Source organism: Saccopteryx bilineata, chromosome 1, assembly GCF_036850765.1.
Source record: "Saccopteryx bilineata isolate mSacBil1 chromosome 1, mSacBil1_pri_phased_curated, whole genome shotgun sequence".
Classification (NCBI taxonomy): domain Eukaryota; kingdom Metazoa; phylum Chordata; class Mammalia; order Chiroptera; family Emballonuridae; genus Saccopteryx; species Saccopteryx bilineata.
In genome coordinates, this window is record NC_089490.1 from 247779448 (window position 1) to 247805271 (window position 25824).

General features: G+C 40.2%; 1 protein-coding gene across 5 annotated transcripts in view; it reads left to right on the forward strand.

Moving 5' to 3' along the window:
- NNT (nicotinamide nucleotide transhydrogenase) overlaps positions 1-25824 on the forward strand; it is a 108048-nt gene that overhangs the window by 21443 nt on the left and 60781 nt on the right. For all 5 annotated transcript variants that reach the window (XM_066240625.1, XM_066240623.1, XM_066240622.1 and 2 more), the window contains exon 7: positions 3117-3304. In XM_066240625.1, the coding sequence (XP_066096722.1) occupies positions 3117-3304 (188 nt within the window). The remainder of the gene's footprint in view (positions 1-3116; positions 3305-25824) is intronic.

Sequence of the window (25824 nt, forward strand, 5' to 3'; positions counted from 1 at the left end):
GTCAGAGGAGGAATGACACCACTGCTAATCCTGATGATAGAATAACCAGAAAAGTTACAGATGCTCAGAGGCAGAAAGGGTGTGACTATTCAGAGCAGAGACTTTTCTACAGACTGTGGTTTGCAGGGCATACCTGGGGTTTAGAGAAGTGGTGTGTTCATGAAAAGCTGGTCCGTGACATGAGAGAAGGCGTTTTCCCAGGTGACCAGGACAGGAGCCAAGGAGAGCAAGGGTTATGTATGCCAACAGCCCTGTCTTTTAATTGACAGTGTTTGCTGCGGTGAAGTTTTTTAAGACCTCCAAGCCTGGAGAGAACAGGTTGTTCAAGTCTTTTTAAAAAAATCAAAAAAATCTTTAATTGGGCCCTGTCCAGGTGGCTCAGTTGGTTGGGACATCGTCCTGATATGCCAGAGTGGCGGGTTTGATCCCTAGTCAGGGCACACACAAGAAGCAACCAGTAGATGCATAAATAAATAAGTAGAACAACAAATTGATGTTTCTTTCTTTTTTCTAAAATCAATACAAAAATACAAAAAATAAAAAATAAAAAGAAAATAAAAACCAGGAAGCAACCAATGAATGCACTAGGTGAAACAAAGAATCTTTCTTTCTCTCTCTCTCTTCCCCCTGTCCCCCCTCTAAAACAATCAATAAAAGTTCTTAAATAAATTTTTTATTGATTGATTTAGAGAGAGATGAAGGGGGAGAGAGAGAGAGAGAGAAACATCAATTTATTGTGCCACTTATTCACACACACATTCATTGGATGATTCTTGTATGTGCCCTGACGGGGGATGGAACCCGCAACCTTGGCATATCAGGACGATGCTCTAACAACTGAGTACCTGGCCAGGGTGTTCAGGTCTTCATCATAGTGGAAATGTATATATTTTATTTGACTAAGAGATAATTTGAAACTTGATGTTGGGTTAACTATGAGAATTTATTAATTGATGTCATTGGTTTAGATTTTGTATAGAGTAGACAGTTAAAATGTAACTGTTGCTTAACTGAATTTTTATTTACCTTTTTTAAGGTAACTCAAATACATAATGAAGAAAGATGTGGCTAAACTGATATAATACTTTTCTAAGAATAACAGCTCATTAATAACTGTTTTGAGGTTGGAGATTGCTATCATATCCTCAATATGTAATCCACACATATTAGAAAACACACTTGATTGTAAATTCTTTTTTTTTTTTTTTTTTCATTTTTCTGAAGCTGGAAACAGGGAGAGACAGACAGATTCCCGCATGCGCCCGACCGGGATCCACCCGGCACGCCCACCATGGGGCGATGCTCTGCCCATCCTGGGCGTCGCCATGTTGCGACCAGAGCCACTCTAGCGCCTGAGGCAGTTCACAGAGCCATCCCCAGCGCCCGGCCATCTTTGCTCCAATGGAGCCTTGGCTGCGGGAGGGGAAGAGAGAGACAGAGAGGAAAGCGCAGTGGAGGGGTGGAGAAGCAAATGGGCACTTCTCCTGTGTGCCCTGGCCGGGAATTGAACCCAGGTCCTCCGCACGCTAAGCTGACGCTCTACCGCTGAGCCAACTGGCCAGGACCTGTAAATTCTTTTTGGAAGACTGGGGTGTGTGTGTGTGTGTGTGTGTGTGTGTGTGTGTGTGTGTGTGTATTGTATATATTTTATTATTATTTTTTTTACAGGGACAGAGAGAGTCAGAAAGACGGATAGATAGGAACAGACAGACAGGAACAGAGAGAGATAAGAAATGAGAAGCATCAATCATCAGTTTTTCGTTGTGACACCTTAGTTGTTCATTGATTGCTTTCTCATATGTGCCTTGACCACGGGCCTTCAGCAGATTGAGTAACCCCTTGCTTGAGCTAGTGACCTTGGGTCCAAGCTGGTGAGCTTTTTGCTCAAGCCAGATGAGCTTATGCTCAAGCTGGTGACCTCGGGGTCTTGAACCTGGGTCCTCTGCATCCCAGTCCGACGCTTTCTATCCACTGCACCACAGCCTGGTCAGATATATATATATGGATAGACAGAAAGGGAGAGAGGTGAGAAGCATCAATCATCAGTTTTTCGTTGCGACACCTTAGTTCTTTGCTTTCTCATATGTGCCTTGACCGTGGGCCTTCAGCAGACCGAGTAACCCTTTGCTCAAGCCAGCGACCTTTAATCCAAGCTGGTGAGCTTTTGCTCAAATCAGATGAGCCCGCGCTCAAGCTGGTGATCTCGGGGTCTCGAACCTGGGTCCTCTGTATCCCAATCCCACGCTCTATCCACTGTGCCACCGCCTGGTCAGGCAGAGGTATATATTTTTAATTAAACATCCAAACACCTAAAGACAACACTGCCAGTGGCATTAACAGGGTGTGATTTTTGAATTTTTTCAGATAACTAGGAGATTCGATTCCCCTTTTAACAGTAGTGAGTATCTTGCCTAATGCTTATGTTACAAAGTTAGAAATAGAAAAGTTTTATTTTCTTTTTAATCTTTCTGTGTGTGTGTGTATGTGTGTGTGTGTTTCCATAAAGCTTTATTTCTAAATGTAATTGGCAGGCCAGGAGCTGTTGTTTTCAGGTACCTGTCCTGAGTGCTTACTTTCTTCCAGGCATTGGGCTATATGCTTTGTTTTATTTGTTCTTTACAATAATTCTATGAAATGGGGGTAATTAGCCCTATTTTCCCTAACATAAAAATAAACATATGTTAATTTTGTAACTTATCCAGTTTCTTTCTGACATCCACATGCCAGGCCGACTTTCTACCCACTGAGCCAACCAGCCAGGGCTAATGCAGGCAAATCTTAATGTAGGCCAGATCTCCCCTCCTTGACAGCAGAGCCACCAGAAACAATAGATTATTGGAGTCGGCAATAGTGAAATTCCTTTTGCGGTTTGACTAAGACGTTGGAATTCCCTGGAATTCCCTGTGGTTCTTTTTCCCCAGAAAAATAAAATTATCATAAAAGCATTAATCTCCCTTTAGAAGAAATTTGGAATAGTCCAATCAGAGACATCAAAAGAAAGTCTCCACTTTTGATTATATACCGTTCTTTCATTTTAAAAGCGTATATAGAAATGATATCTTGGCCGTGTGTTAGGGCCCTAAACTAACCAGTGCTTTCCCTTCCCTGGTCGCCAGAGCGGCAGCTTTGGAGCAGTTCAAGTCCCTCGGTGCCGAGCCCTTGGAGGTGGACTTGAAGGAGTCTGGCGAGGGCCAAGGGGGCTACGCCAAAGAGATGTCCAAGGAGTTCATCGAGGCCGAGATGAAGCTGTTTGCTCAGCAGTGCAAGGAGGTGGACATTCTCATCAGCACTGCCCTCATCCCAGGTGTGTCCCCATCCCTGGGCCCGCTGCGGCCCTGTCACTAATGATATCTTCACAGGAGGGTCAGTCATCGGGTGACATTTGAATTTCTTCAGGTAAAGGTGGGTTTGCTTCCTAGAAAATGCGAAAGCACCCAAGAGGCAGGGACGACAAAGCCGTGCGGCCCCCAGAGAAAAGCGGTCGTGAACAGCACGGTGTGTTTGCAGTCTCTTCTTCTGTGTCTTCTTTTTTTTTTTTTTTCTGAAGCTGGAAATGGGGAGAGACAGTCAGACAGACTCCCGCATGCGCCCCACCGGGATCCACCCGGCACGTCCACCAGGGGCGATGCTCTGCCCACCAGGGGGCGATGCTCTGCCCATCCTGGGCGTCGCTCTGCTGCGACCAGAGCCACTCTAGCGCCTGGGGCAGAGGCCAAGGAGCCATCCCCAGCGCCCGGGCCATCTTTGCTCCAATGGAGCCTTGGCTGCAGGAGGGGAAGAGAGAGACAGAGAGGAAGGAGGGGGGGGGTGGAGAAGCAAATGGGCGCTTCTCCTGTGTGCCCTGGCCGGGAATCAAACCCGGGTCCCCCACACTCCAGGCCGACGCTCTACCGCTGAGCTTCTGTGTCTTCTTATCTTTCACAGGTCACCTTCCGTGTACGCGATTGTATTTGTGCATCATTTCCTCTGTGCACACCCTCAATAAGTTGGTTTTTAATTTCTTTCTCTTCTCTTTGTTAAGATACTACCTTTTTATTGTAGGAAGTTCAAACAGTACTGAAACATATGGACAAAAAGTGCAGATCTGGAGTCCCAGCAGAGATGACCATGACTAACATTTGGATGATTGTTTTTTTCATATGTGGGGAGGGGCTTTGTGTGTTTGTATGTGTGTGTGTATTTATGGAATATATGTATATGTGTGTGTGTGTGTGTATATATATATATACTGCTCACAAACATTAGGCAGTATTTCAAAATGAATATGAAGCAATAAAATATCCCCTAATGTTTGTGAGCAGTTCTCCTAAAGGATAAGGCAGTTTGTCACTTTCTAATTATTTTCTTTGCAACTAAATTGTGCACTCTTTTGATGTCGGGAACTACTCTCTAGTCCATTACAGCATCCTCTTCTAAAGAGTCACTCGCTAGATGATTGATGTCAAACCAATAATTGCTTGTTAATTAATAAGCACAACTTGATTTGGCAAACTTGGGAGTAAAGAAACTCACACCTTTTATATTCTCACCATTCTTTTCTCGTGTCGTTGAATGACGAAGACCATGCTGACTCTAATCCTTTTCCTTTCTGAGTGAAAGTGGGCTGTATAATGAGAGCCCATGGGTTCACGGCTCCTTGTGTCAGGTCCTGCTGAAGGAGCCTTCCCTTCCTGAGGGGATGGTGGGAAATTAAAAGTTGCTTTGTCGTGAGGGCATGGGAGAGATGTTCTCTTCTGTTCCCTTTCCCCCCAAATCTGGCTATGATAAACCCAAGGACAGGCAGTTGATCATGTCTAAGAGCTTGTGGGGGGAAACACGCCTCCCACATGTGTGTTCATGTCCTCTGTGTGTCCAAGCTCTTGTTCATGTCCTCTGTGTGTCCAGGTGACGCCTGACAGGTGATTGGTCTCTCCAGACTCCCCCACCCCACCCAAGCTTGCTGGATGAGCAGAGGGTCGGGAGGACCACAGGGGATCAGCCCACGCGAGAACTTGTGAGTGTAGAAGTGAGGCTGGGGGTGGACGCAGACCCCGCCGCCAGGGTTCTGGGGTGGTATTTGTGAACTATGCTGGAGACGACGGGACGCATGAACCACTGGTGCAGGAGGGCACTTCAGGATTCGTCCTGCAGTGGCTACGGGCGGGGGAGGGGTGTCTCCTGGCTCAGCTACTGCACAGGTGGCTTTGGAGGAGGGGTGAGGGGCCTTGCTGTGCCACCTGACTTTTGAAAGTCCCCTAGCTGCTGCATGCTGGTGAGAGGAGCCATGAGTGACAAGTGGCCAGTAGAGGGCGTTGAAACATTTGCTCGTGGACTGAAGGAGCCCTGAAGCAGGATGCAGACAAGTCAGACCTCACTGAGGAACTGAGGATGGTTTGGATGCAGTATGTAGAATTCTTATTGACCACAAAGCTCAAAGTCAGTGACAGAACTCAACGACTTCTTGTATAAAACACATGTTGACTTGTACGGCTTACCTCTTACTTCATATTTTTAAAAAATACTTTTTTCATTAGTAGTTTATAGTAAGTATACTTTAGTAGAGGGTCAGATTGTATAATAAGTCTTAGAGAAAACCTGTTGAAGAAGTTTATTAACCCGTCTTCTGGGTCTGTGCTGCGGCCAGCCTTCCCTGACACCGTGTTCTGCCCGCCCAAACACGCTAAGCTTACAGAGATCACTGTGCCAGTCCTGAGCTCCTATGCCGAAAGCTGGTCTGGGAGGGACCTTTCTGTTATTTGCTTTTTGGAGACGAAAAAAAAAAAAAAAATCTAAGGAATAAAGTCTTTCAAAACATCTTTTATGTCCCTGGGAGACTGAAACCCCAAATCCTGAGTATTAAAAAAAAAAAAAGGATTGAAAAAATTTATATAACGGTACAAATGCCCTTTGAAAGACAGTGTCCTTGGCGTTATACCTTTACAGGTTTGTGTCCTGACCCTTCACGTGGGTCACCTGATGGCGTGTCTAACTCCTGAAAGGCTCTGAGAGCAGAAGTTATTCTAAGGTTTTCCTTGAGTCTGAGCCAAAGGGGATTAAGTTAAATGTCAGAAGTGAGATTCCTTAGACCAAGGTCCCCGTGGCCGAGCCGGAGGCCTGGCGTGGTCGGGCATGTTGAGAGGGACACAATCAGTTGGTTTCAGGTTCCCGTCTTACGGAGTTGGACATTTCATTTCTCCTCGGTGCCCAGCAGTTGATGGGTTTGGACAAAAAACAATCATCTTGTGCTGTGTAGGTTGTATGTGAGTGAACTGTTTCTGTAGCCAGCTAATGACTGTGCTGCCCGGACTTTTGTTCCCATCCTTGTCCCACCACGCCGGGATTGGACTGGGTGATGGGTTAAAGGCTCGGGTTTCACTCAATGTGGGTAATTTCAGGACAGGGCCTAGCTGACCGATCCATCTGGTGGTGCGCTGCTCACACAAGAGGGGAGAGCTCCCCCCTCCTGCCCAGCTCTTTGACCTGTGAGACTACTGTTAGGAAGTAAGGCAGCCCACTCTCTGGGAATGTTCAGGCTGCACTCGCAATGTTTTCTGCTACACCTTTTGAGGCACAAGAAATTAAAAAAAATTTTTAATTGAATTTATTGGGCTGACATTGATTAATAAAATTATACAGGTTTTAGGAATGCGATTCTCTAATATATCATCTGTGCATTGTGTTGTATGTTCACCCCAAGTCAAGTCGCCCTGCATCATCATCTATCCCCCATGAGAGATTTATTACTGTTTTTTACCATCCCTAGTTTTTCTGGAACCTTCTAGAGAGACTTTTCACAGACTTGGACGACTTGATCAGGAAGAGGCTGACTCAGGTTGCAAAGCTGATCAGTGAGTTCAGGAGGGGAGAGTGGGGAGGGGGTGGCGAGGAGGAATGTCTTGCTTCAGCACTGACTGTGTGGAGGCACGTGTCACCCGAATGCCAGGGAGAACTGAGAACTGTGCAGTGCTCAGCAAGTCACACGGCGGGAACAGCCTCTTCCATGTAACACCTTTCCTGAGCACCACCTGATGAAAACATCGTGAGCATCCTGCGGTCATCTTGCTTTCCGGCTGTCCCCTCCTCCACCTCAGGTCTTGCCCTTATTTTGTCATTGGACTGTAGCTATCGGAGAGCCTGGGGTTCTGTTTAACAATGATGACCGTATCTTGGAGCACTCGGGTCCTAGCATCATTAGGCAAAAACATCTAAAATGTTTGGATTGGATCACATTATCCCCAATACCTCCAATCTATGCTACGAAATTTGTACAGCTTGCTAAGGTATTCATTACCTTTCAGTTTCTAGTCCTGATTTAGCCTTTGGGCCTCATCTTAAGCTGGTTGATTAATCACTGGGTCTGATTTCAGTCATGCTGGCTGCTGTGATGGCCACAAATAGGCCAAGGACTTTCAGGCCTTTACTCATATTGTTCCTTCTCTTTGGAATGTGTCTTTTCTCTGCCCTGCCTTTTGAAATCCTACTCAAGTTGGTTCACACTTCCTCTGCAGTTTCTGCTGTATCCTACTCAATAGTAAGCCCCCTTTCCCTTCATTCATAGCCCTTTGACCGTGTCTCAGCTACCAGTAGTTCTGAGTCATTGTCCCAGGGACATGGGGTGGGGTGGGGGGCTCAGCAGGTATTGCTGAGCTAATAACCCTGGGGGCCTTTCTTAGGTCTTGGCTGGTATGATTGATTTTATTTTTTTCCAGGTTTATCCAAGAAAAGATAAAGAATGCTCTGTTGGCTCAGTTTTGCATAAGAACGCCACAGAGGATGATGAAGACTGGGAAGCTTGTGGTTTTTATTTTCCTTGGATAAACTCCCAGATGTGGATTTGCTGAGGTGTATGGTAGCTCTGTTTTAGTTTTTTGAGGAACCTGCATACTGTTTTTCACAATACCTGCACCAATTGGCAGTCCTACCAAGAGTGCATGAGGGTTCTCCTTTCTCCACATTCTCACCAGCACTTGTTTGTTAATTTATTGATGATAGCCATTCTGTAGGTGTGAGGTGATACCTTGGTATTGTTTTGATTTGCATTTCCCTGATGATTAGTGATGTTGAGCATCTTTTCATGTCTGTTGCCCATCTGTATGTCTTCTTTGGAGAAATGTTTCTTCGTGTCCTTTGCCCATTTTTTGATAGGATTATTTTTTGGTTATTGAGTTGTATGATTTTCTTATATATTTTGGATACCAGTCCCTTGCTGGATATGTTATTTGCAAATATCTTCTCCCATCAGTAGGTTCTCTTTTTGCTTTGTTGATGATTTTCTTCACTGTGTAGAGCTTTTTAGTTTGATAAAGTCCCGTTCATTAATTTTTTGCTTTTGTTTCCCTTGCTCGAGGGGACATAACCAGAAGATATTCCTAGACTGATATCCAACAGTTTATCACTTATGATTTCTTTTAGGAGTTCTATGGTTTCAGGTCTTACATCTAATTAAATCTTTAATCCATTTTGAGCAGATTTTTGTATATGGTGTAAGAAAGTAGTTCAATTTCATGGTGTTACATGTGTCCAGTTTTCCAGCAACATTTGTTGAAGAGACTGTTACTTCTCTATTGTATATTCTTTGCCTCCTTTGTGGTAGATTAATTGACTTTATAAACGAGTGAGGGTATATCTGGGCTCTCCATTCTGGTGCATTGATATATGTATCTGTTTTTTTGCCAGTATTTTATATGTTGACTATTATAGCTTTACATTATAGTTTGAAACCAGGGAGTGTAATACCTACAACTTTTTTTTTTCCAAGATTGCTTTGGCTATTTGGGATCTTTTGTGATTCCATATAAATTTTGGGATTATTTGTTCTAGTTCTGAGAAGACTGCCTTTTAGTATTTGATAGGGATTGAATTGTATCTGTAGATTGCTTTGGGTAGTATGGCCAATTTGATGATGTTAATTCTTCCAGTCTGGGAGCATGGTACATCCTTCTATTTATTTGTGTCCTCTTCAGTTTCTTTCTTTAATGTCTTATAGTTTTCAGAGTATAGGTCTTTTACCTCCTTGGCTAAATTCATTCCTAGGTATTTTTATTCTTTTTGATGCAGCTGTGAATGGGATTTTTTTCTTAATTTCTCCTTCTGATTGTTTATTATCATGAGTGTTTATTTGAAGAAAATGAAAACACTAATTCAGAAAGATGTATGCACCGCTATGTTCATTGCAGCATTACTTATGGTAGTCAAGATATGGAAGCAACTTAGGTGACCATAGATAGATGAGTAGATAAAGAAGATTTAAAAGAATATAACTCAGCAATAAAAAATATGCAGCAGCCTGGATGGACCTAGAGGGTATTATGCTGAGTGAAAAAGTCAGATAGAGAAAGACAAATATCCCATGATTTCATTTATATGTGGAATTTTAAAAAATCCAAACAAATGGACAAACAAAACAAAACAATAACAGACACATAGAAACAACAAACCATGGAGGGGTAGGGAATGGATGAAGAAGGTGAAGGGAATGCAGTCCGTAATAGTATAACTTTGCACAGTGACAGAGGGTTACTGTACTTTGTATGGTGATCTTATAAGATATGTAAGTGTTGAATCACTATGTTCTACACCTGAATATAATATTGTATGCCAACTATACTTTAATAAAAAAAATGACTGGGAACCTAACTTTTTAAAATGACCAGAACTTGCCCAGTTTGCAGTATGAGGTGATTAGTTAGATTTATCAGGAGATAGGATTAGGAGAAAGTGTTCTATCAGCTGAGAAGGGAGACATTCATTGCTTGGTTGTAAGTTGTAATACCTTAGGCTATATATACTTGGACACCTTTTTAGGCACAATCTATATTACCCAAAAGGGTAACAGTACTTTTTTTTTTTTAATCTATACCAGTTAGGGTCTATAGAATAGACCCCTTAAAGTACCCTTGTGATAATTTTACATGACTCAGGAGGACGGGGAGGGGGATGTTTTTCTTTGACATATATGACCCATATGAGATTTCAGTTTCTTAGAAAATCAATATTGGTTCTCCATATGAGGCTGCCTGTCTCTTTGAATCTGTCTTTTACATGGAGTAGAAATATAGTACAAAAGAATAACTTTCCACAGTAATTTTTAAACTTGTTCTTTCAAGGCAAGAGAATATGTAATTATAGTGAGATACTGTCCAGTTTTGAAATTCCACAAAGATTTTATATATATATGAGAGAGAGGGAGAGACAGAGAGAGAGAGAGAGAGAGAGAGAGGGAGAGGGAGGGAGAAAAAGAAAAGGAGTGGGAGAACAGGAAGTATCAACTCATAGTAGTTGCTTCACGTGTGTGCCTTGACTGGGTAAGCCCAGGATTTTGAACTGGCAGCCTCAATATTCCAGCTTGATGCTTTATCCACTGCACCAGGCAATAATATTTTTTTTTTTTTTTAAAAATATTTTTATCAATTTCAAATAGAGGGGAAGGGAGAGAGAGAGAGGCAGAAACATCAATCTGTTTCCATATGTGCCCCGATTAGGGATTGAACTGGCTACTTTGCATATCAGGATGATGCTCTAATCATCTGAGCCATCTGGCCAGGGCAGTGATAATACTGTTTTGATGACTAAAAAAGTTTTCCCCCGAAGTAAAGGTTTATTGTTCAGATGGTTCTATTACTTCTTCTATAAGCATTATGATCTTCCAGGACAAAACTATATAGATCAGTGATTTCCCACTTTGTTGAATTATTTAACTTTTTTTTTTTTTTTTTTTTTTTACTGAGTAATCTGATTTCATCTACTCTCCTCCTCTCCCTTAAATGTATTGTTGTATAGAACGATTGTATAGAATTTTATAGTATTACTTTTCCAAAGTTTCATTTGGGGAATTTTGAAGGGCAGAGAGGAATACTTAAATGTTGCAACACCATTACCAAGGATTGGTAACCACAGGCTGTCCATGCACCTGTTGGTAGCTTTCCACGTTGACAGAGCAGTTGGTCATCCAGAGGAGGATGCCAGCATGTGGAGTGTTCTGTCTATTTATCAATCATGGCTTCCTAGAGTGTGTTTGAGCACAGTTAGTGGGTGACAGGGCTAAATGTAACAAATGTTCTGTTAGCAGAATTTGTGCTACAGAATTATATTCTGCTTTGGTCTGTTATTTCTCCAAAAGTATGTTACCACATTGGGAAGCATTGTGTTCCCCTGCTGGTGATCGCTAAGTCAAAAAAGATTATGAGGCCTAGCCTGTCTCAGGTGAAGCAGCACCTGCTAGATTCCTGCTAACAATTAGTATTCCCACCATATGCATTTCTGTGTCTCCTGCATTCCACTTTCCCTATCCTTTCTTGTGCCTAAGTATTAGTTAGCATGGTCTAGCTGCATAACAAATTAACCCAAGCGCATAATGGATTAGACATGATAGAAATATACTTCTTGCTGAGTTAACAGTAATGGGTGGTTGGCACATTGGTGGGAAGTTCTTTTTTTTTTTTTAAATATTTTTTTATTTATTCATTTTAGAGAGGAGAGAGAGAGAGAGAGAGAAAGAAAGAGAGAGGAGGGGAGGAGCAGAAAGCATCAACTCCCATATGTGCCTTGACCAGGCAAGCCCAGGGATTTGAACTGGCGACGTCAGTGTTTCCAGGTCGATGCTTTATCCACTGAGCCACCACAGGTCAGGCCTGGTGGGAAGTCTTCATGTGATCACCTGAGGAGTTCAGTTGTGACAATGTTGCCACCATCATTATGAAGCTGTGAAGGCCACTCTAGGCACTGTTTTGGTTCCAGCCACCACAGGAAAGGGACATGGAGGAGTGTGTGTGGGACGCTTAGCAGTAGCACACACCAGTCCTGCTCACCTTTTTCTTGCTAAGAGTTAGTCATGTGGCCCCACCTACCTGTGAGGGAAGCTGGACTCATCGCCTACCTGTGTGCTCGGGAACAAGAAGAGGTCACTGTGTTAGTCTTCCAGGACTGCTGTGACAAAATCTCGCAGATTGGGTGGCTCAAACAACAAATTTATTTGCACACTGTCTGGGGCCTAGAAGTTCAAGGTCAAGGTGTTCGTTTCGTCTGAGGCTTCTTTCCTTGGCTTGTAGATGGTCTTCTTCCTATGTTCTCACGTGGTCCTGGTGTCTCTTTTTGTGTCCACATTTCCTTGTGTTTAAAGGACACCAGTTAGATTGGATTAGGCCTAACTCGAATGGCTTTAACTTCATCACCACTTTGAAGTCCTTATCTCCAAATACAAGTCACATTCTGAGGTCCTTGGGGTTAGGGCTACATATGATTTTTTCTTTGTGATAAGTTTTACACAATGACATAATCATTAGAGTTAGTGGGGTGAGCACATTGTAAGATATAGAAATTTTGTATACTTTACTATATTTTATACCCGAAACTAATGTAAACAATATAAGGTTGCATACCAATTATACTTAAATAAAAAAATACTTAAAAACAAAGCATGAATTTTCTAGGGGCACACAATTTAGCCTATATCAAATATAATTTTGATGAGCAGCCCACAGCCTAATTCCGCCCCCCCCCTCCCCTCGCTCTGTAATTTTATCTGCCTGTGTTGAATTTGCTCATTGGGGGTCAGATCGTGGATGTAGACACAGAGGAGTAGATTCGGATTCCCAATACCTCTGTACCTCTGTTTATAACAGCTATGTGTCTCTCTCAGATGCCTTATCTCTGAAAGGGGCTAAAAATTTCTACCTTGCAGAGTTGTTTTGAGGGACAGATGAAGAACACCCTGTGGAGGACCTGGCATATAGAACATTAGCCTAATTCCCCTTTCTTCGTTGGTGACATTTGGTCTTGCAAATGGTACTTAGAACTAAAGCACTTTATTGACTTTTGCGGTATGAAGTCCAGGTATTATTAAGGGCTATGCAGATTGTTGAAGACAGCCTCTGAGCTTGTTGGGTTATGGACACACTCATGCAGTTACAAAACCAGCCCCCATTACGTGGCAGTCTGGTATGGTTTTCCTTGTGGAGAAATGGACTTGCTTTTTACCTAATTTTATCAAGATAACCATTTCATTAAGGCTCTTTTGTGAATTAACCTCATTCTGAATCAAGTTGAGTGACATGAGAAACAGTATTACTTCTGTGTTTAAAGATAACCTTTAAGTTATTTTGTATTAACTAGTAAAATCAGAATGTATAATAAATATTCATTGATTAATCTTTTAGGGATATTGATAGCTAATGAATTGTTCGTAATCTAACATGTATTGGAGGGAACACAAAAAATGTTATGATTAATATAAGAATATTATGCATTTTCTTATTTATGCCACAATTTAAGTGTAGTGGATTGTTTTGTGAGAATTTTTATAGCTTATAAAGTCATCGTAACATTTTGACTAATTTTGTATTTTATCTGTACAGAATTTTGCAGCTACGAGAGGTAAATTATTAAGATAGCCCTTAAAGCAGGGGTTGAGAACCTTTTTGGCTGAGAGAGCCATGAACGCCACATATTTTAAAATGTAATTCTGTGAGAGCTATACAATTTGTTTAACACTAAATACAAGTAAATGTGTGCATTTTATGTAAGACTTACACTTTTAAAGTACAATAAGTCTCTGAATTCTTTTTAATAACGTTGTTATGCTGTTGCTAACCAATGATGAATAAAGTACTTCTTACCATTAATGTGACTTCTGGTGCTGCATGGTTTTGCTGATGGCTTTGTAGTCTGGTTGATATGTGGTGAGGTTAAGCTTCATGTGGGCGTTGAGATTTCCATCCGTTAAACGTGATCGTAGGTTGGTCTTAACATTCTTTAGATGTGAGAAAGACTGCTCACATACATACGTAGAGCCAAACGTGGTCAGTACAGCAATACTCACACACTGCAGTGTGTGGTATGTGATGGGAAGTACGTTACAAGTTTTGACAATCAGCTGGTCCACGGGTTGAAGTTTTTTCATTTCTCCCCACTTGTGTTTGCTCACCAACTCTGCTTGCTGTCGTGCAAGTCTTTCCAAATCTTCATTCAGTGACTTGAACTTATTCACCCACATGTCTTGAGGCCTTCAGGTCAGCAGCTTGTAGCTCAAAAATCTCTGACGGAGACACCGGGGATTTAACTCAGGTCGGCACTGTCCACTGCACACTCGTGTGGATAGGTGATGAACTTAAAAAGATGAGTGTGCTCACGAAATTCTCCAAAGCACGCTTTGAATGACTGCAGGAGATTAGATGTGAAGCCCACTAGCTGCTGGAGATTAAGATGTTGAGCAGGGTCACTTGCTGTGCATGCATCTTTAAACTCTCCCAGTTTTTCAAAGTGTAGTAAATGACCTGTTTCAATGTCAGCGATGAAGAGTTCCAGCTCGTTTTCCAATGCAAACACTGCTTGTTGAAGGGATAAGACTGTATTTCCAATGCCTTGCATTTTCACATTGAGCTGGTTCAGATGTTCAGTCATGTCTACGAGATAGTAGAACTTCAGGAGCCACTCAGTGTTAGCTAACTCAGGATGCTTGATGTTTTTCATTTCAAGAAAAGTCTGGATTTCGCTTAGACAAGCCACGAAATGGCTCAGCACCTTCCCTCTTGACAACCAATGCACAAGCTGTGCAGAAGCAGACCAGGATAATTATTCCCAACTTCATCCAGCAGTATTTTAAACTGGCGATTATTTAAAGCTCAGGCAACAATAAAGTTGACCACCCAAATGACCAGCGACATCACCTCACCAAGCTGCTCACCACACATCTGAACACAAAGCGCTTCTTGAGGTAGGATGCAGTGAAAACTTAGAATGGGTCTCTCTTTTCACATTCACGAAGAAGCGCTACGAATCCTCTGTTTTTCCCCACCATGCACGGAGCACCATCAGTACACACCGAAATAAGTTTATCCATCAGTAGATTTTTTTCTTTAGCGAACTTAGTGAAAGACTTGAATAAATCTTCCTCTCTTGTTGTCTTTTTTATAGGCAAAACAGCAAGACTTTCCTCACGTGGTGTGTCACCAACAGCATACCTTGCAATCACTCTGAACTGGGATAAATGGCTTACATATGTTGACTCATCTAAAGTGAGAGAAAAGAATGGTGATGCATTTATGTCCTACACTTGTGTTGCCTCAATTTGATTTGCCATCATGATGGTATGATCGTGAACAGTTCTTGCCGACAGAGGCATGTCTTTTATTCATTTGATTATCTTGTCTTTATCCAAAAAGTCATCAAAAAGTTCATTGGGAACATCAAGCACGAATGTTTTTGCATACTCCCCATCTGTGAATGGCTTTCCGTTTCTCACAATTGCTAAAGCACCAGCAAAGCTAGCTGAATTCCAGTCATCTTGTTGGGTCCAAGCACAGAGTTGCTGATGACTAGCTAGCATTCTGCACAGTAGCTCCTGACATGCTTTCTTCCTGCTGTCCCCCGCTGGATATTTCGATGCAAATATAGTATGGCGTGTGTCGAAGTGCCGCTTTATATTTGACCATTTCATTGTTGCAATCTTATCATTGCATATTAGACACACTGCAGAACCTGCTCTCTCCACAAAGTCGAATTCCTCTGTCCATTCCTGGTGAAAAGTACGATACTCCTTATCCTTTTTTCTTTTAGCCATCTTCTTCGTCAAAAGGGTTTTTGCAATTAGCTAGCTGACTAGTTGATTAAAAGGAGGGAAATTTACTTCCTGACCTCACAACGACCCATGTACATTATGCATTATCCAATAAAATTTGGTGTTGTCCTGGAGGACAGCTGTGATTGGCTCCAGCCACCCGCAACCATGAACATGAGCGGTAGGAAATGAATGGATTATAATATATGAGAATGTTTTATATTTATAATGTTATTTTTTTTATTAAAGATTTGTCTGCGAGCCAGATGCAGCCATCAAAAGAGCCACATCTGGCTTGCGAGCCATAGGTTCCCGACCCCTGCCTTAAAGCTATTTTACAAACATGTTCTTTAATTATTAGGTAAAAGCTTATGTTTAGGTTTCTTCTCTAAATAGACTATCAGGGATTTCACCAGTCTGTTAAAATAAAACTGCTGTTAACCAATCATATTTCGTAAGCATTACATTTAGAAATATCTCAAGGCATTTCGTTAGTAAAAGCCAAATTTCTGCTGGCCTCACTTTTTCTGTGGTTCCTTATACAACTAATTCATTATGCAGAACCAGTTTTCCTCTGGCTCGAGGATAGAACTCACATATCATGTGCTCTGCTTTGAGTCACAGTTTGCCCACCAGATAAATCTGTGAGTCTTCAGAGGTCTAACCACCTGTTCTTAGGCAACATTTCAGTACAAATGCGTTTTTATAATAAAGATCATTTGATTTTTTATTTGTTAGCTTCTCATTAAAAAAAGAGAAAGTCCTCTGCTTAACTTTTAGCAGAGAACTTTTTTAGCTTGGCTCAGGATCTCATATATTCACAAACACAGCTCTGAGTCTCCGGAGTGATTTTTGACCAAGATGGAGGGGCTGCACTTCTTCACGCCTCTAAGCACAGAGCTGACCATGCCTGACTCACTAGATAATGGGTCCATCAGACAAATGTTCGGTGGTTTCCTTCCACATCCTATCAATTACAGAGTCAGTCATCTTGTTTTCTCATGTGTACATATGTGTATAAAAACTCTTTTGACCACATGTCTAACATTTATGTAGCTGAAGACCCAATACTTTATCCCCATCTGTGATCTTGAAATTTTAAGAGCCCTTAGCGTGTGTCAGTGAGGATGCTGGCAGCAGGAATTCCAGCACAATTCTCCTTAAACAAGAAGGTTTCTTGAGTTATTAACAGAAAAGTCCAGTTAGAATTGGGCAGGTGTGTGGCCAGGGGACCCTGGCTGTGCTGCTCTGCATTCTCTTAGCTCCTCTGTCCTCGATGGGTTGGTGGCACCCTCAGCGGCGGAAGGCAACAGTGGTGTCAGGCCTCCAGCTGGTGTAACACAACATCCGGAGGATGAGGCAAGCCAGGTCTGATGGCTCCCTCTTGACAAGCAAGAAAACTTCTTCCTCAGAAGCCTTTAGCAAATGTCCCTTGTCCCTCATTCTTATTGGCCTTATTGGGCGATGTCCCATTCCTGAACCCGCCCATGCAGGCGTGGCAATGAGATGCCCCTCGGCTCCCTCCTGGAATTCTGAACTGGTCGCTGATAGGGTGATGCACTCACCCTCAGGCCAGGCAGGCCAAGCCCTGGCGTAGTTTCTGAGGTCATTTCTCCAGAAACTCATAGACTGGGCAGAGAATGAAAATCAGAGTAGTGACAAGAGGAGGCCACGGAAGCTGGGTAAACACCCACAAAGATCAGTGAGAAATGGTGTTCTTGTAATGACATTTCTTTGTGCAATGACTGTAGTTCAGAAGGTCTATTTTGCATTTAGTCAACGCCTTTAATATTACGTTACATTAAAGATTATCCTCGTCTTCCTAGAACTTGGTCCTGAGAAAGGTATTTTGGTTTGAATAAATCTATAATTTATATCATTAATCTCTTTGCTACTATATCGTTATGTATACCATGTTCTTAAAGCAGGAAGTTTTTCTCAAGCTAGTCTAATTTGATGCCTTACAGGCCTGGAAGTTAGAAATTTCCCCATCTGATTACATGCCATTGAGTAATTCCCATAAATAATGCTAAATGCTCTTTGGAATCATTGTAAAATTTTGTGGTAAACACATTTCATCTTGGTGCCTTATTCTTCTTAATTTTTTTAATGGCTTTCTCTGAATTTCTTTCTTTGATGTCATAAAAGTTGTCTGTGAGGGCTTGATTCTTTTCTTAGTGAGACAGAATCTGAGAACTTAATGATTTCAGATGATCATGTTAGGCCTCATTGATTTAGAGTAGTGTAATGTATTGTAAAACTTTCTGGTAAATCATAAATAGTTGGTAATTACTTAAAGTTAATTCACTCATTTTGAATTTAGTGTTTGTAAAGAGGCCAATGGTACATCTTTTGCTATATAGCAATAAATTCTTAAAGCTCTTTTTAGAAATGAGTATTTTTTTCTAGAAGTTTCTAACTTTAGTACCTTTAAAACTTCATCTTAGTATTCAATGAATGAACCAATACATGAGTATGATACTAAGAATTGAATCACATATAAGAATGAATTTGTTTGACTCACAGCTATAATGCCAACAGTGCACACAAGGGAGGCATTTTTTCAGTCTACAGTCAATTCTTGGGGAACGCAGGGATTCCAAGATACCTTACACTAATCTGTGGTACCCCTGCTCTCCCCAAATAATGGCCAAACGAAATGGGAAACTCTATAGTTAAAATTTTTAGATGAGTGCTTTTAATACCTCAGCTATTCTAATAACAAAACTATTCACTAGCCTTCAAATGCAGCCTCTGTTAGGGCCTAAAATATTAGACTTCAGAGCTATAAGTAAAATTTCCCTTTCTTATCAAGTCTGTGCTTGGTAGGCACTGAATAATTATTCACTGAGTCGATGAATGGATGAATATTTGAATGATGATTGCGAGTGCATGCTGCCCCACCATTGTCTTGGCAAAAGTATGGAAATCAACTCCCAACTGGGGGGGGGGACTTTAGTAATCTTACTAGGGAACTTTATGTCTATGAACAGGGAAGAACCAAGAACTATTTCATTGAAATTGACATCATACCCAATTTTTCATCCATGGTCTGTATTGTGCCAGGAAATATCAGGAAATATTGTGCCAGGAAATATCAATAATATAGTTAAAATTTCTTTTCTCACTTTTTCTACCATAGCGCTTTTTTTTTTTTTTTTTTTTAAGGAGGTAGGTTTGAGGAAATGTAACAACCTTGGTCTTTTTGTGTATCTCATCTTTTGTAGATCAATGATTACATTAATAGAAATGAGCGGTCAAAAGGAAAAGCCCAATTGTGCCTCTAAAAATAACCCTCTTGCCTGGCCAGGCGGCGGTGCAGTGGATAGAGCATCGGACTGGGATGCGGAGGACCCAGGTTCAAGACCCCGTGGTCGCCAGCTTGAGTGCGGGCTCATGTGGTTTGAGCAAAGCTCACCAGCTTGGACCCAAGGTCACTGGCTTGAGCAAGGGGTTACTTGGTCTGCTGGGGGCCCATGGTCAAGGCACATATTAGAAAGCAATCAATGAACAACTAAGGTGTTGCAACGAAAAACTGATGATGGATGCTTCTCATCTCTCTCTGTTCCTGTCTGTTTGTCCCTGTCTATCCCTCTCTTTGATTCTCTCTTTGTCTCTGTAAAAAAAAAAAAAAAAATAACCCTGTTATCTGCCTTTTAATTTTATTATTATTTTTTATTTTTAAAATTTTATTTAGGGAATTAAATTTAATAGGGTGACATTTATCAATAAGAGTATATAGGTTTCAGGTGAACATTTCTGTAGCATTTGAAATGTTGATTAATTTGAACTGTTGATTATATTGTATACCCATTACCCAAAGTCAAATCATTTTCTGTCACCATATATTTTTCCCTCTTTACTTTCCGTCCCCACCCCTCCCCCACAGCCCCCTCCTCCTGGTAACCACTTCACGTTTATCTGTGTCCATGAATCTCAGTTTTATATCCCACCTGTTTATAAAATCATATAGTTCTTAGCTTTTTCTCATTTACTTATTTCACTCAGTATCATGTTCCTAAGGTCCATCCACGTTGTTGTAAATGGCACTATGTCATCATTTCTTATGGCTGAGTAGTACTCCATTGGATGTATTTTTAAATGAACTCTTCTTTTTTTTATATATATAATTCTATTTTTGTAATGGGACGACATCAATAAATCAGGATACATATATTCAAAGATAACATGTCCAGGTTATCTTGTCATTCAATTATGTTGCATACCCATCACCCAAGTCAGATTGTCCTCTGTCAAATGAACTCTTCTGATTTCTTCTCCAGTCATGTCTTAAACACCTGACATGCTCACTTGATATTTTTGTGTCTAGGGTCTACATCAAGCTTTCTCGGGGGTGCATGGGACATCTCTTTTTATTTGAAGGATTTGCATTAATTATTGAGTATATTTTCTATGTTCTGCATTGTAAAGAAATCTGTACTCATCTTCTTGTTTGTTAACCATCCCCAGTTCTGTCTGTGTCTCCCTTTGTAAGTGTTGTGACATTGTCTCTGAAAAGCTGTCATAACCGTAGCTTTATGTGCTGTAGCAGGAAGGGCAGGTGACTGAGTAAAGCCTTTTCAAATGGTAAGTAGACTGGTCCAATGACATTTTTATGTTAGTTTGATTCTTCTAATACAATACTTGAATCCATGTCTTCAACTTAACACAGAAACTGGTTGTGATTATGCAGGAATACTTTATGTTATAAAAGTAGTATGTGACTTTCTTTGGAAACCCAGTAAAACACAGAGTGGACAATAGGTCACCCATGATTCCTCTACTTAGTGAAAAATACTATTAACATTTTACCAGTTCCCCTCAGCCTTTGTTCCATGCATTTTTATCATGTCATATCAAAATACAGTATCTTTCTTACTTTCCCCATTTAATATTATATTATAAAAATTCCCCCTTAATATAATATTATGAATCATTAAGAATTCTTTATAAATGAATACCTTTTAATAGTTTTGTAGAGTTCTTTTGTTTGAATGTACTGGATTTTATTTAACCGTTTCTTCAACATTGGGCTTTCTGTTTATTTTTTGTTTTTGTTCATTAAAAATAATGCTCTAACTTTTTTCCTTTTTTATCCCTGTGTCTAGATTTTTATTAATTTCCTCAGGATTAATTCGATCATTGAAGTAGAATTACTGAATGGATGGATACCAACACTTTTGGCCGGTTGGTACATGCTCAACAGGCCGCACTTCCCTGAAAGATTGTGTAGTTCATCATCTCCCCAACAAACTGTCCAGCTAATGGTTTCATTTCAACATTTTTATGATTACTTTGACTCTTTCTGTTAGGGAAGCACAACAAAGTATCTCACTTTTTGAACTAATGTTCCTTTGATGCTCACAGCACGTGGGCTTTTGTTTCCCCTCATTTGGTTGTTGCCATTTCTCTTTGAAATGACCATTTGCCAAGTTGTTCATTTATCTGTTAGGATCTTAGTGTTTGGTTTTATTTAAATGTTTGTGAGCTTTTTATTAATTTTTGTCCTATATATGTTTTCTGAGGATCTTTTTTTTAATATATTTAAATCTACTGATATTCTTCTTTGTAATTTCTTCATCTCTTTAAGTTTAGGAAGTACTTTTTAATCCAGAGACTTGAGAGATAGTCACCCAAGGTTTTTTTTTTTCCTTTCCTTTTTCTTTATGGGTTGATTCTCTTCTCTTATAATTAATTTTGATCTAAAGAGTGCAGTTTAGTTTGAAGTATGACATTGACATTAGGATGGGTAGATTTTCCCCAATACCCAATTATCTTAATTCCTTTTGTTCCTTCCATTTTCATACATTATCATATATATATATATATATTTTTTTTATAATTTTATTTTTTTAATGGGGTGACATCAATAAATCAGGATACATATATTCAAAGATAACAAGTCCAGGTTATCTTGTCGTTCAATTATGTTGCATACCCACCACCCAAAGTCAGATTGTCCTCTGTCACCTTCTATCTTGTTTTCTTTGTGCCCTTCCCCACCCCCTATCCCTCTCCCATTCCCCCCTCCCCCCCGTAACCACCACACTCTTGTCAATGTCTCTTAGTTTCAGTATTATGTCCCACCTACGTATGGAATAATACAGTTCCTGTTTTTTTCTGATTTACTTATTTCGCTTCGTATCATGTTATCAAGATCCCACCATTTTGCTGTAAATGTTCCGATGTCATCATTTCTTATGGCTGAGTAGTATTCCATAGTGTATATGTGCCACATCTTCTTTATCCAGTCATCTATTGATGGGCTTTTTGGTTGTTTCCATGTCCTGGCCACTGTGAACAATGCTGCAATAAACATGGGGCTGCATGTGTCTTTACGTATCAATGTTTCTGTGTTTTGGGGATATATACCCAGTAGAGGGATTGCTGGGTCATAAGGTAGTTCTATTTGCAGTTTTTTGAGGAACCACCATACTTTCTTCCATAATGGTTGTACTACTTTACATTCCCACCAACAGTGTATGAGGGTTCCTTTTTCTCCACAGCCTCTCCAACATTTGCTATTACCTGACTTGCTAATAACAGCTAATCGAACAGGTGTGAGGTGGTATCTCATTGCCGTTTTGATTTGCATTTCTCTAATAGCTAAAGAAGATGAGCATCTTTTCATATATCTGTTGGCCATTTGTATTTCTTCCTGGGAGAAGTGTCTATTCATATCCTCTTCCCATTTTTTTATTGGATTGTTTGTTTGTTTGTTGTTGAGTTTTATGAGTTCTTTGTATATTTTGGATATTAGGCCCTTATCTGAGCTGTTGTTTGAAAATATCATTTCCCATTTAGTTGGCTTTCTGTTTATTTTGTTATCAGTTTCTCTTGCTGAGCAAAAACTTCTTAGTCTGATGTAGTCCCATTCATTAATTTTTGCCTTCACTTCTCTTGCCATTGGAGTCAAATTCATAAAATGCTCTTTAAAACCCAGGTCCATGAGTTGAGTACCTATGTCTTCTTCTATGTACTTAATTGTTTCAGGTCTTATGTTTAGATCTTTGATCCATTTTGAGTTAATTTTTGTACAGGGAGAGAGACTGTAGTCCAGTTTCATTCTTTTGCATGTGGCTTTCCAGTTTTCCCAGCACCATTTATTGAAGAGGCTTTCTTTTCTCCATTGTGTGTTGTTGGCCCCTTTATCAAAAATTATTTGACTATATATATGTGGCTTTATTTCTGGACTTTCTATTCTGTTCCATTGGTCTGAGTGTCTATTTTTCTGCCAATACCATGCTGTTTTGATTGTCGTGGCCCTATAATAGAGTTTGAAGTCAGGTATTGTTATGCCCCCAGCTTCATTCTTTTTCTTTAGGATTGCTTTGGCTATTCGGGGTTTTTTATAGTTCCATATAAATCTGATGACATTATCATATATTTATCATACATTTTATTTTTGCCACATTAGACCATCAGGGTCAGACAGTATTTTGAATTTGTCTTCTCAGTCTTTTTCTGTCTTTTGACCTGTTCTTTTGAGGAGTTGCTCATTTGGAAATTTTATGTACTACCCTGCTTCTTTTTTGGCCCTATTTTTTTCCCTTCTGTTTTCAATTTTTATCTTGGTACTTTTCAGAATTTTCAAAAAAGTAACCCACATGTGAGTGCTTGAAGGCAGCTGCTCTCTTGCTTTCGTCATTGTATTCCCTTTGGCCCTTATTTAATTTTTTAAATTATAAAATTAAAACAAGCTTTTGTAGGAAATTTGGGAGATAAGGTAAACTACAAAGAAAAAAAGAAAATATTCTTATTCTCACCATTCAAAGATATCCTGATATTGTTAAACATTATACTATATGGAATTTAATAGAAACTACATAGTATTAGTAACATCTTATGTATGTATAAGTATAGATATATGTGAAACAGTCATGTGTAGTACATGTTTTATTTTTACTGAATGACATCTTACACATATTATTTTGTTGTGTGCTTTTAAAATAATTCTATGTCTTAAATATTTCTCTATGACTTAAGTAAATTTTTCTTGTTATTTGACTAGACATTAATAAATTAGTCTATGTGAAAGAATATGCTATCTTTTCAAAAGTGGTTGAATTTCAGAGTGTTCTGCAATGTGTGTGTGTGTGTGTGTGTGTATTTAAAGGTTGTCAGCAACTAAATAATTGTTTTGTGAAGGTTGAATGAGTCACATCAAAGAAGTTAATAGGTGGCACATCAGATATTTTCTAGGGAGCCCAGATGGTTTTGGCCCTTGATGTCTCTTAAAGCGGGTAGCATTATAGTCCAGGGATGGATTCTTAGCTCTAGATGTCTCAGAAGAAAGGAACGAACTCAGAATTTCGAGAGCAAGAGACATTAGATGCCAAATTAAATTTGTGAGGTCAATTATAGAGTTGGTACAGTTAGAAAACTAAGGGAGGAGTGAACCCAGATCCCAATTGGATATAGATCAATAAGTTGTGTAAGCCATGTCAGCCTAGGACCACTGGGTTCCAGTGAGGTAGGAGGAGGAGCTGGAACAGGGGCTCTGCCCCTGAGAACAGGGAGGTGATGATTCTAAGTACCTTGGTCGTGCAGGATAGCACTTTACATTTGCTGCTTCCTGGGACTGCAGCCATCTGACCTGTGGTTTTAAATCACTGCAGAGCGGACCAGCATGACCTTTAACTTGGGAAGACTCCTCAGATGCATGTAGTTCGCACCCCCAACTCCCACACTTGAGTAAAGGTTAGTTAAATGTTGAAGATGCCGTTGTTGCAATGCAGGGGTAGGGTAGAGGAAAGGAATACTTCCAGAGAATTTTGAGAAGTGATTGGACTCCCAGGACGTCAAGGTATGTCCTGCGGGGAATACCTCCTTATTCTTGCTTTCATGGAAGACTCAGTAGGCAGAACCAGTGACCATCTAATAAACCATGTGGCAGCCAGCTCTGTGGGGCTGGAGTGGAAGGCTCAGTGGGGCAGTAATGAGAAGGACTGTTCAAAGGAGCACTTGAGCCCGGGGACAAGGGCTTAGGATTTGGACTTGATCTTGGAAGCATCAAGTTTGCATTGAGAAAGAGTGACATGCTACATAATCATCTACTTGTATCTTTATGATACTTTTCCTCATATGTACTATAATTAAATGTTCTTTTTTTTTTTTTTGAATCACCTTTAGCCCAATCAAGTAGATTGAAAAACAGATTGTAATGCATATTTTAATTTGGGTAGGTTTTCATTTATAAAATTGACAGAGTTTTTACTAAAATTCTGTAAATACAGAGTCAAAAAGCTTTCAAAAGAGGAGATAAAGATAATTAGCCTACTAACTCTTTGCTTTCATATTACCAATGTCACAAGTTTATATATTTTTTCTTCTGGCTTAGGAATTAATTGTTTTATGAACCTTGAACTCAAGCATGTACTGACAGGCTGGGCCCTATCAAACATACAATGTATGTTAGCTTGAAAAATCCTTATGCTTGGTGCCTTATGTTCTATGTAAGGGTTAACGAATGAATTTAAAATGTGAACCATCTCATGAGGACACTGTTCCCTGGGAACAGGGAGTTTCGTTTACCTACCAGCACATTCCCAACAGCAGGCATAGGCTGGACCCCCAGGAGGCAAGAATAGCTGTGGAGTAGGAATGGGAGTGTATGAGAGAGTCCTAAGCCTTTTGGAGTTGTACGACCCTTCTGTTTTCATTTCATGGCACTTTCCTTTTTTAATTTTATTTTTCAATCATAGATTACATTTGATATTATTTTGTATTAGTTTCAGGTATACAGCACAGGGGTTAGACAGTCATGAACTTTACAAAGTGATTTCCCTTGATATTTCCAGTTCCTGGCACCTTACATAGTTATTACAGTATTATTGACCATATTCCCTATGCTGTCCTTTACATCCCCATGACTGTTTTGTAACTTCTAATCTATACTTCTCAATCCCTTCACCTCTTTAACCCAATTCTAACCCCACTTCATTCCCATGCCGGGAATCATTAGTCTGTTTCCTGTGTTTATGAGTCTGTTTCAATTTTGTTTGTTCATTTATTTTGTTCTTTAGATTCCCCATATAAGTAAAATCATATGGTATTTGTCTTTCTCTGACTGATTTCACTGAATTATAATACCCTCTAAGTTTGTCCAGGCTATGGCAAATGATAAGATTATGTTCTTTTTATGGCTGAGTAATATTCCATTGTATGCATGCATCACCATTTTTTTATCCACTCATCTATTAATGGGCACCTGAGTTGTTTCCATATCTTAGCTATTGAAAATAATGCTGCAATGAATATAGGTGTGCATAACATTCTTTTGAATTAGTGTT